General features: G+C 42.8%; 1 protein-coding gene across 1 annotated transcript; it reads left to right on the top strand.

The window, feature by feature from the left end:
- The first annotated feature begins 4647 nt into the window (after positions 1-4647).
- Positions 4648-11328, top strand: STMP1 (short transmembrane mitochondrial protein 1). Its single transcript, XM_086754995.1, has 3 exons — positions 4648-4830; positions 8434-8487; positions 10865-11328. The coding sequence occupies exons 1-3, from the start codon at positions 4816-4818 to the stop codon at positions 10943-10945; spliced, it is 150 nt and encodes a 49-aa protein (XP_086611121.1). The 5' UTR covers positions 4648-4815; the 3' UTR covers positions 10946-11328.

The raw sequence follows: 11328 nt of genomic DNA, 5'->3' as shown, positions 1-11328 counted from the left end.
CATGACACCATAGAATCATAGAATGGTTAGGGTTGGAAGGGACCTTCAAAGGTCATCTAGTCCAACCCCCCTGCAAGGAGCAGGGACATCCCTGACTAGATCAGGTTGCTCAGAGCCTCATCCAACCTGGCCTTGAATGTTTCCAGGGATGGGGCTTCCACCACTTCTCTGGGCAACCTGTTACAGTGTTCTATAACTCGCATTGTAAAAAATTTTTTCCTAACATCCAATCTAAATCTCCCCCCCTCTATTTTAAAACCATTACTCCTTGTCCTATCGCAACAGGCCCTACTGAACAGCCTCTCCCCATCTTTCTTGTAGGCCCCCTTGAGGTACTGGAAGACCTCTCCCCAGAGCCTCCTCTTCTCCAGGCTGAACAGCCCCAACTCTCTCAGCCTGTCCTCATAGGAAAGGTGCTCCAGCCCTCTGATCATCTTTGCGGCCCTCCTCTGGACCTTCTCCAACTGGTCCATGTCCTTCTTGTGTTGGGGGCTCCAGAACTGGACACAGTACTCAAGGTGGGGTCTCACCAGGGCAGAGTAGGGGGGGAGAATCACCTCCCTCGACCTGCTGGCCACGCTTCTCTTGATGCAGCCCAGGATGCGGTTGGCCTTCTGGGCCGCAAGGGCGCATTGCCTGCTCATGTTGAGCTTCTCGTCCACCAGCACTCCCAAACCACTCATCCAGTCTGTGTCTTGCTCATTTGTCCACATAAAGGCTGTAGGAAACGGTGTCAAATGCTTTGCTGAAGTCCAGGTAAACAACATCCACTACTCTCCCCATGCAAACTCAAAATGTTATTGTTGTAGGTGATCAGGTTTTTCAAGCATGATTTGCCTTTTGTAAATCCATGCTGGCTTTTCCCAATCACCCGCTGCATTTAGGTTGTAATAGTTTCTAGGAGGACTTGTCCTGTTACTTTCCCAGGGACTGAGGGAAAAGACTAACAGGTCTGTAGTATCCTAGGCCTCCTTTTGGGCCCTTCTTGTAGATAGCTATGACATTTGCCCTCTTCCAGCCATCAGGGATATCCCCTGATCTCTGTGACTTTTCAAGTATTGTAGACAGTGTCCCTGCAACAGTATCAGCCACTTCTCTTAACACCCTGGGTCAGATTCCATCCAAGCCCATAGATTTACGTGGGCGTAAGAGTGTAAGTTGATCTTTGTTAGCTTTTCTCATAATATAATGGCCTAATACCCTTCTTTTTCTACTGGGTCTAACACACAAAACTGTCTTGTCCTTGTATGTTCATATACCAGTAAATTTATTGTAAAAAAACACTGGGTAAATTAAATATTATCCTTTAGGAAAACTCCATAGAGCGGAGTGTATATATACCTGCACGTGCACATTAAAAACAGTATTAAAGCAACATGAACACATTTTCAAATATGATTTAGCAATTGAACATAATGTAGAATAGCTAGTACTTCCTGACAAACAAGCTTTCTGCATACCTCATGGGCTTGACTGCACTTGTAGAGCATCTGAGTAAAGTAGATAACACCAAGGAAGTCTTCACCAGCAGAAAATGTATTAAAAATTATACCTTTTTTTGTCCCTGTCTCAGTTAGAAAGATGAGTTTTTCCACCTTACTTCTTTTAAGTAGCTTACTCTTCAAGATTCTTGGTTACAAGGGACAATCTGTTTTCAAAGATGTTGTTCATTATATGCATGGGTACTACCCATGGCCTTTACAACTTGCCTGCACATACTTACTGTTCAAAATTATCAGACTATCTGTCTCATCTGCAGGTGAGTGAAGGGCTCGCTGTACCTGATATTCAGCATATCAGCTTTGATTTTGACTGAATGCATGCAGTAGCTCCTGGGATATCACTGGTGCTCCACGACTATTACATTGTTCTTTATGCAGCAGATATCCACACTTCTGGATTCAGACATGTTGTTATCCCACATAAAGGGCTCCATTTCCTAAAATATGTGTATGTGATGGCAAAGTGGAAGATGCTGTAAATCAGTTGTCAGTCTCACTAAACCCCAGGTTTTCCTAGGGTACTCAGCCAAATGCAGCCAGCTCAGCATCACACAAGCTCATTGCACTCGAATTTGGGTTGCTACTCCCGTCCTTACTCTCCACAGGCTGTTACCAATTTCTACAGCAACAGCTGGTAGCTACAAGAGAAGAAGCTGCAAGACAAGACCCAGACAGCCTTCAGCCCCTGGTCTAAGAAGGATTATGACTTGTATCTTGGCAGGACAAGCAGAGAACGAAAAAAGCAAAGCAAATTAAAAGCAGGCCATGTAACCAACCCATCCCTAAGCAGGCAAAACAAAACATGGTGCCATGTAGCACACTGGACTCCTTCCAGCCCCTGACCATTGCCCAGAATAGCATCAGTGGTGTTGGAGAATCTTGTGCATCTCTTCCTGATTCCTTCTCTTCTCCAAGATTAAATAAATGCACTCCAACCAAGTTACAGCCAATGCCCAGGCTTGGGTAAGTGCTGCCTCCTTATGAGACTCTGGTCTGAGTTGAAGGCATATTTGGGGGAGCTCAAAAAAATGTGTTGTTTCTTTTTCTTTTTTTTTTTCTCCCAGCTATAAAAGGATGGTCATTGCATTTATAGCTGTCAGACTGAACTCCTCCTTCCAATAACACATGCCATCCACAATACCCACCCTCTACACTCTCTAACTCAAAATGATTCAGCATTGTCTGATGTAAATGGAACAGATTTACTTTAAAGGAAAAAATTATTTTTGGTTGCCCATTAAATGTCACAGAGGAAATTCATGGCATGTAGGAAAAAAAAAACCAGTACAGTACTGTTGAGCCAAGACTGTCTAACAGATGTTGTACTCATTATAGTCTAAGCATAATAACAAAATTTGTTACGAGCTGAATACAGGAAAAGCCTTATCTCCCTGTGGTGATACTGTGGAGGCATTATTGTTACTAAAAGCCTTGTTTCCTCCTTCTGATTTCTGATACGTGCTCAGGCTGGAGTTTGTAATATTATCTCAGCACTCTGATCCTGCACACGTGTAGAAGGCCTCAGCATTAGGAAAACAGTACCAGAACAAGCTCATTTCTAAGACTCCTGGGAGAGAGATTCCAGAAGGCAAGGAATTCTAACCCTGGCTCTTGTGCCATATTCATCCAAATCTCTGCATGCCATTTCCAGATATCAGCTCTGGGAGGGAAGCACAACACAGCAGCTTTGGGAGAGCCTGAAATTCAGGACAAAGTTGTCTCAATTTCAGCTATTCACTGGAGTATCACCAGCACCAACAAGTACGTTACTTACTTTGTATCTTTCTGTGCTTCCTTTCCAAAAATGTGTAGTAGATACTCCTTTACCTCACCAAGGTACCTGCTCCAGAAAGACAGGAAACTACATGTTTTCTATTAGATGGAACATTTGAGCTTTCTGGGAATAGAGGCTTAGTTTGAATTAACTTGGTTTCAGGGTAGAGTTGCCTAATAGTTCCACAATAGCCATGTGGGGTTTTTTTTGTTTTTTTTTTTTTTTAATCTGAAATGGTATGTGAAAAAGAGATTTGTAACACATTGCAATAAAGTCTCCAATCTCTTACTGACTTTCAGCAGGAGAAATCTCCCTGATATTCACTGCCCAAATCTCAATTAATTAAGTGTGGCTATTAAAAGAAACTAAAGCCAAACAGAGTCTTACACAAAGGACAACTACTCTTAATTTTCTACTAGTGTTAGAAAAAAAAAATGAAAGAAAGAAGGGAACATATGTTTTTTAAATGCTCTTGGGGGATCATAGGATAATTCAGGTGAGAATCCCTAGTACAATCTCCTTCTCAAGGCATGGTCATCTCTGAGCTTAAAGCAGGTTGCTCAGCGTTTAACTGAGCTGGGTCTTGAAAACCTCCAAAGGTGGAAAAGGCACAATGTCTCTAGACAATCTGTGCCATTGCCTGCCTGCCTCCTTTAAGTGACAGAACGGTCTGTCCTTAAATCCAGCCCAGTCATGTCGTTTCATCTTCTGCCTGCTGTCTCTCATCCTCCCATCATGCCTAACTTGTGAAAAGCCTGGCTTCCCCTGATCAATACCTGCCCCGTAGGTCCCCTTGCACGGTTGAACAGACCCCACTCCCTCAGCCTCTCCTCGCAGGAACATCTCCAGCCCTGACCAGTTCCAGGGCCCTCCGCTGAGCTTCCTCCAGTTTGTCCATGTCTTTTCTACACCTGGCCATGGGTACCCTAGATGTGGTCAAGCAAGTCCTGAGTAAAGAAGGGGGAAAAAAAAAATAATAAAAAAAAAGATGAAAACTTTTTTTCCAGCCTTCTACAGCAGAGGAAGCTGAGATTTCCACAGTGCTGAGGCAGGGGACACCCAAATCATGCAGGATTTCGCCCCCATCTACGTGTCTAGTTCCGCAGATCTTTCCTTGAAGACCCCAGCTTGAAATAATCCGTAGTGTAAAATCCCGGTCCCTCATTTAACTGCTCGGCACCCTCCCCTGCAGTCCCTCGGGAGCAGCAGGCTCAATGGCAGGCACAAGAGACCTCCCCATGCAGCGAGAGAGAAGCCTTAAAAAACGGCCCGCCGCCCTCTTTGCGCGGTTCTTTATCTCAAAAACCGGCAGGGAGGTGGCGGGAGCAGCCGCCCCAAGCGTCGCCCTCCCGGGGGTCCCAGGCCCGGGTCTTGGCGGGGCAGAGGCCGCGGGGCCGGGCGTGCGGGCGGCGCTGGGCGCACCCCTCCCTGCAGCAGCAGTGGTGAGGGCGGGCCGGCACCCGGAAGAGGAGCCGCCACCGCCCGCCTGACTTTCCCGGCAGGCAAACAGGCAGGCAGGGAAGCAGGCAGGCGGGCGCCATGCTGCAGTTCTTGGTAAGGCTCAGCGGGGAGGCGGCGGCGCCGCCGCCATTTCGCAGCGGGGCGGGGCACAGCGGAGCGAGGCGGGCGGGGGCGGTGGCGGCGGCGGCGGCCGCCGCCGCTCCTCGGCGAGGGGAGGAAAGTCGCTGTGTGCGGTCACCGCCCGCACCCGCGCCCCGCGGGCGGCTCCGGGAGGCCCAGCGGGCGGGCGGGCGGACGGACGGAGGGGCCTTCCCCCGCCCGAGGGGCTGACAGCGACGGGGGCTTCTCCCTTCGGCCTTGGGTGCTGCTACCCTGTGGCGTGACTCGCCCCCCTGGCCGTGAAGCTGCTTAAACGGGGCGGTTGCCCCCAGTTTTGGCTCTCCGGCAGCACAGCATCCCTGTAGGTGCGGCTTCAGGCGGTTTCCCTTCTCCGGCTCCTTCAAACCCGGCCTCGCCCCGCTTTTGGGTACCCGCCGTGCACCGCCGGGTTTGTCCCTGCTCCCCGCAGAACTGTGCCTTACACCGGCTCCGAAAAATGAAGTTCTTGCCTTGTTTTTTTTTCTCCCAAGTCGTGCCCTTAATTTGCCTGGGAGATCGGCAGGTTTTGCTTGCTCACGGTGATGCCCTCCTGCTGCTCACGTTTCTTTCTGTCAGCATAGGTACCTCGCTCCTTTTGTGACAGCAGGGGTTTTCAGCCCTGGCCATTTTGTGCACCCTTAAAAATTTATCGCTGGAGATGTGGATTTTTGTATGTAGAAGTTGAGGCAAGGGGTCATGTTTCATTAAATCCCCCTTAACAACAGCAAAATTAGTAGACTAATTTTGTAGTTTTTGTACTTCTCTCGTTTTAGTACGCCTTTCTGTCTTTCTGTACCTTCCCCTAAACTCTTCTGGGTGCCTGAAGTTAGGTACCTGGCTACTCTTCATTAAATACTTAATCGATGCTGGTATTTTTACTGTCAAATGTGGAAATAAATTACCTGACCAAAAAAAGATGCTGATTTCTTTTGCTGCAAAGCAAGGGAACGGTCTCCTGTTTTTCATTCTAGTGATTTGAGGGGTACTCTAGGGTTTTAGTTGTGTTCAGATATGCCCTAGTAAGTGCAAACAATAAGTGATATTCACTCATCTTTTATTGGAGGAAGAGTAATTTGGCTGGCTTATAAGTTTCATACCAAGTGTTGATGCAGAGCAAGGGATGGCCTATTGTAAGTTGAGAGTCTTGTATGTTTTTATAAATTATTAAATGAGGCCTATTTCTTATCTCAACTTCAAAATAAAATGTAATAACAAGTGTGAAAGCCTCAGTCATTTCTGTAGCTGTCTTTTATAGTCTCTCTCCGCTCGGCTGAAAACGCTCAGTAAGAGTAGACACACTGAGCCACTCTCATCATTTCCATGTTTATCAACTCTACTGCTTGCTGCTAATGTGTTTTGTTGCCTTTGCTAGATTAAAAAAAAACCAAACTCTTATTCTGGCTTCTTCATTAGTGCCTGAAAGTTAGAAAAAAAGACATACTAATTCTGGGTTTCTTCCCTCTTTGGGTGTAGACTGAGTGTTTGACTCTTGCTCTCCCTTGTTAGGCTGTAGCAGAGAGATAAAGGGATAATCTCGCAAACCTTGTATTTTTGCTATGCAGAGTTAAGCATTAAATAAACATTTGCTTAAATGCAACTTGAAACTGGAAGACTCTGAACTCTTATCAGCCCTGTTGTCCTTTGTTAACACGCATGTTTTAATTTGCTGTATTTTTTTGCAGTTCACATAATTGAAATCTAAATAGCGAAATGTTTCCCTCTGCTTGAATTGCCAACTCTAAAAGTAAATGTAACTGGGTGGATTGCTCTTGAATGTGATGCTAGACTTTTCAATAAAGGACTACACTTGAAGTACATTAAGATCAGTTTGTCTGTACTGAATCAGGTTTATCACATAGCAGAATACGATAGTTGTTCCATCTTTGGAAATAGTCTGGGATGAAATCCTAGGAAACTGCTAATAAACAAGGACTGCATTTGTGTTTTCAAGTGAGTTCTTGGACAGTGCTAAAAATACAGGAAATTCCCTGCTAGAGTGATGCACTGCCTTAAGAGGAGTCACAAGTCTCTTCTACATCAGTGCAATGTTTGTTAATATCTCCCAGAGTACTTCTTTAACTGATAATTAAAACCAAAAGAGCAAATGATAACCAGTGCAGTACACACACAAAGAACTCTGCTTCTTCTGTAATTGTTAAAGCTAACCTCCTTAAAAGGTAATAAACAAAGAATAACATCAAAAATCTGTTTAAGAAAATACTGCAAGTAAATTGCAGTCATGGTTCATTTGGCAGTTTTCAAGCAGTTTTAGTTTTCTATAGCTAGCTTTTCACCAGTGATGTTTATGGAGTCTGAATCACTGAAAAGATGAGCTGTACTGTATGCTGCTTTGGGCATGGAAAAGATGTCTAGTCAGTATGCGATGGCAAAGTTGTTACTGTGGACAGTGGTTTTATTTTTCTTAAAATAGTCTTTTGACAGCAGCGACCAGAAGGAATAACAATTTTCTTAAATAGAACTGGCCTCAGCTGTCATAAAGAGTGATTTGTCTACTGACAATGAATGAAGGCACATTATTAGTAGAGACCCCTTCCAAAATAGTCGAATGAGCTTTCATAGTATAGGATGTACTTAACAGGAAACATAACAATAAAAATAAAATCTCGGATCTTGGGGAGTTGCTGAATGAAAATCTCATCACCTGTCTGTGAAGAAAGGAATTTCTTTCACTCCAAAAGTGTTGTTGTTTTTGAGGATTTTTCTCAGCTTACAAACAAGTTCTGGCCCAGGAACCGTGCTTCTCTTTTGCTCTTGCTTTCCTTCCAGGGTGCATTTTCACAGACACCCTTCAGCAACGATGAGTTTGCACAGTTATCTAAAGAGGTTGTGCCCTGCTTCCAGCCAACAGTGCTTTCCTGCCTTAGAAGAACCCCTAGATCAGAGTGCATTTTGGCTGAAAACTAAACTCTTGAGGTCAAAGGGGTCTGGAAGATGCATGGTTGTTAGTTATTGCAGAAGACAAGTAGCAGGTTTACATCGGTTTAAGTTGATGGAGGAACTTTTAGGATGAGACTAGGATCTTTTTGCAGTCAGAGTCTCTGTTGTGACTTTCAAGCCTGTGAACTTAATTTTTTTTTACTGTATGTTACTGTGTTATGTCTTTCTATAGGTGTATACCTCTCCAGCATTGAGCATTGTTTTAGTGGAGTGTTGCTTTAGGCTTTTGAGGCATGGACCAAAAGCTCTGTGAGATGTACGTCCCTGCTGCTATCTCCCCTGTTTTTACAGGAGTTACTGCCTTTGTGAGTGTGCAAAGAATTTTACAGAGGTGATCATAGCGTGATCCAAATAGTCTTGGAGATGTGTGTTGAAAACACATCTGTGCTTTAATTTGGAAATGATGGTAAGGTTTTCCTGATGAGGAAGATGGGTAAAATTGCACCTCTCTGGAAGAAAGGTGAGAAATTAAGTAGGAGTGGAATTGAAATTCTTTAGTCTTCACATGACTTGCAATATTCATTGTTTTTGTTTGTTTTAACCAATATGCTTTTGATGGAAGAATGTTAACTATTCTTTTCTCCCTTTCTTCCTTTTTAGCTTGGTTTTACTCTTGGCAATGTGGTTGGAATGTATCTGGCTCAGAACTATGATGTGAGTAACCTTGTACTCTCAGAGTTATATCTATTCTGAACTGGAAATATAAGGCTGTTTTCCCTCAGTCAGAACTGAATCAGTCTTTATTTTGATGATTTGTTTTATTTAAACAGAACACGGATTGTACTTACTTTAGTTACAAATGAACTCATATGTAAATGGAACCAAAACATCTACCTCTTTGACATCTTCTCTGTGACAGAGTAATGCTTAGAGCCTTAACTGGTGTGGGGGCCCTAGAGCACAGGTATAGTAAACGGACATCTACAGAGACAGAGACAGGAGAAACAAGGTTTTGCAGCTGCTCGTGGATCGTACTGGCACTAAAATACCAGTTTCCTGACTCTGATGGCTTGCCTGCTTACAGTGCTCTTCACTTAGTACACCTGTTTGTTGCTTAAAAGTCCTTCAGAGCATCTGAAATTTCTGTCTTCTATACCAATAATGAAAATAAATTATGCCAGCTTTTTTGGAAAATTCAACACCTGCTTCTACTTCAAACAATTTATCAACCTGTAGTCTTCTTTCCTTCTTTTCTCACAGTGAGAAAAGAAAGTAAGTGAACTTTCTCTCCCCAGTTCTCACATTGAACATAGATTTTTTTACTGTGAGAGTTAGAGTAGAAGAAGAAGATTTAGAGCTGAGTCTTCAATACAAGCTTTTAGTTTCTGCAGAGTCAGCAGAATCCCTTCTAAGAGCAGTGCTACTTAGCTGTTTGCAGGCTGGAAGAGTTAATTAAATTTAACATTTTTTTTTTTTCCTTAGGCAATCTGTGTTAGCCTAGTTTAAAAAAAAAAAAAAAGCTGCTGAGGCTCAAATGTCTGATGACATTTATGTTTTGCTTTCCTCTTACCGTCAGTATTGAAGTCATCTTGCCTGCAGAATTCTTAGTTTTTGCTCCCTGCTCATGTGCAAACTTTTGTGATGTTTCTGTCCAGTCACTCCAGTGAGAGTACTAGTAAAAGACTGATGTTACTTTCCAAGATATGTGTTACAGTGTTATGAAAATGTAGTTATAAGGACATATTTGAGTGTATCAATATGTATTGTAAGCATGATACAATGCTTTTCTGGTAGCACTATTGAAGTATTGCCACAAGAGGGGGACTTACACTTTTGATTTGCAGGATATGATTCCCTGGGAATGTAGCACTGACTTGCAGGATGAACGTGGTAATTTTATTGCTGATATTGAAGATGATTTGTTTTAGATGACATCTAAGATAACCTTGTCCTAATGAAGTCCTAATTCTGCAGCTGTACACACATGTGCTTAGTTATAAGCACATGGATGTTTCTGCTGACAGCAGTGGAGTTCTCTTGGTTTAACTTAAATGTCAGGCATATTACAGGCTGGGGTCTTAATTTCATTTTCTCAGACAGAGCTTAACTTTGAAAGGGAAGGTAAGAGAGAAGCTTAGGATATTACCTTATCAACCTCAAATCATCCAATGAGAGAACTGCAGTCTGTCTGGATTAACTTTCCTTCTGCTCTGTGGTCAGGTTGCATATGAAGTAAAAGCCCATTATTCTTTTCGCAAGTACCAGTGGTAACTTTGCTTTATGTTAATTTTAATCAGTCAGCTTGTAAAATCCTACATTGTCAATTCCCAGTTTTAGCTGGAATCATGAGATATATTCCTTGCCCTTAAAAGTTGCTTGCTTTTTTTTTTCTTTATGTTGTCAGAATTTAGTGTTGGATTGCTTTATCAAAATACTTCTCTTTGCAATGGAAAGCTGAAGTTTTGAAGTTCACAAGCGGTAAATTAAATTTTCCTTCAAGTGTGAAACTGCAAAAGGTTGCCAATTTGTAATGCAGTGGAATTCCCCAGTGGGGAATTTTGGTTTCCACAAAATGAACCAGAAGAAGTATTTCTTTATAAATTTCTCGAGAACGTATTTGCTTATCTGATGCTCTTGAACATCTCTTTTCTCTTGGTTTGTGACCAGTATAGTGCAATCTAATTTCCCAGTATAGTGCAATCTAAGTCTGTACATCAGTGCTTAAATTGGCTTATTCTTGTCTTCTTTCAGTGAGGAAGCCAGACTAGTCTTACTAAATTTCCTGTGAAGCGATCTTTTATCCTCCCTCATGTTCCCATCACCACAGGCTGACTTTTACTCTTAATAATCTAAAATATTTCCTGAAGCCTCATGTAAGGTGCTTTCATCTGCTGTTTGCTTGATGTTGCTTTGTTTTTAACCTCTGTGTAAGGTAACAGATCCTGTAAGTATCTTTTAGAAACCAATTTAAACTTCATAAAATTTCTTGCTGTGTTTATGTTATTGTCGTTCCTGCTGAGGCTTGTGTAGCTTAGGATTTTTTGTTAACTTATGTGGGTTTTGTTTGTTTTGTTTTGTTTTGTCTTTAAAGATTCCTAACATTGCAAAGAAGCTTGAAGATTTTAAGAAGGATGTGGAAGCTAAGAAGAAACCTCCCAGCGACAAGTCCTAAAAGAGCAATGTTACCCAGGTCACCTCTGTGCATTCATCAAGGATGCAATTTACATTTCAGGCAACAAAGATCAAGTAGAGGGTTGGTATGGGAGGTTCTTCCACTTTTAGTCTCCTAGAACTGGAATGTCCTTGTTTTGAAAGAGCAGCCGTGAACTTTTCCTGGGACTGATTTGCAGGGGTGTCAGAATTTGGATTTGCAGCTGATATGTGACTGGATAAGATCATCTGTATTTTTTGTTATTGCTTTTCCTAATGTTTTGTAACCCCATTTTTACCTGATCCAACTGGAGTCCTTTTAGTGCTATTACTATGCGTACCTCACACTTTGTAATACCCTAGTTCTTAGAACATCATGAAAGAAATTAAAGGCATCAAGAAGTA

This window comes from Chlamydotis macqueenii, chromosome 1, assembly GCF_036417535.1.
Source record: "Chlamydotis macqueenii isolate bChlMac1 chromosome 1, bChlMac1.mat, whole genome shotgun sequence".
Taxonomy (NCBI): domain Eukaryota; kingdom Metazoa; phylum Chordata; class Aves; order Otidiformes; family Otididae; genus Chlamydotis; species Chlamydotis macqueenii.
This window is presented reverse-complemented; position numbering and strand designations above follow the sequence as displayed.

Excerpts from the sequence above, each read along its gene's own strand:
- STMP1 (XM_086754995.1), top strand. Across the intron at positions 8,488-10,864 it reads ATCTGGCTCAGAACTATGAT|ATTCCTAACATTGCAAAGAA; the intron begins GTGAGTAACCTT and ends TTGTCTTTAAAG.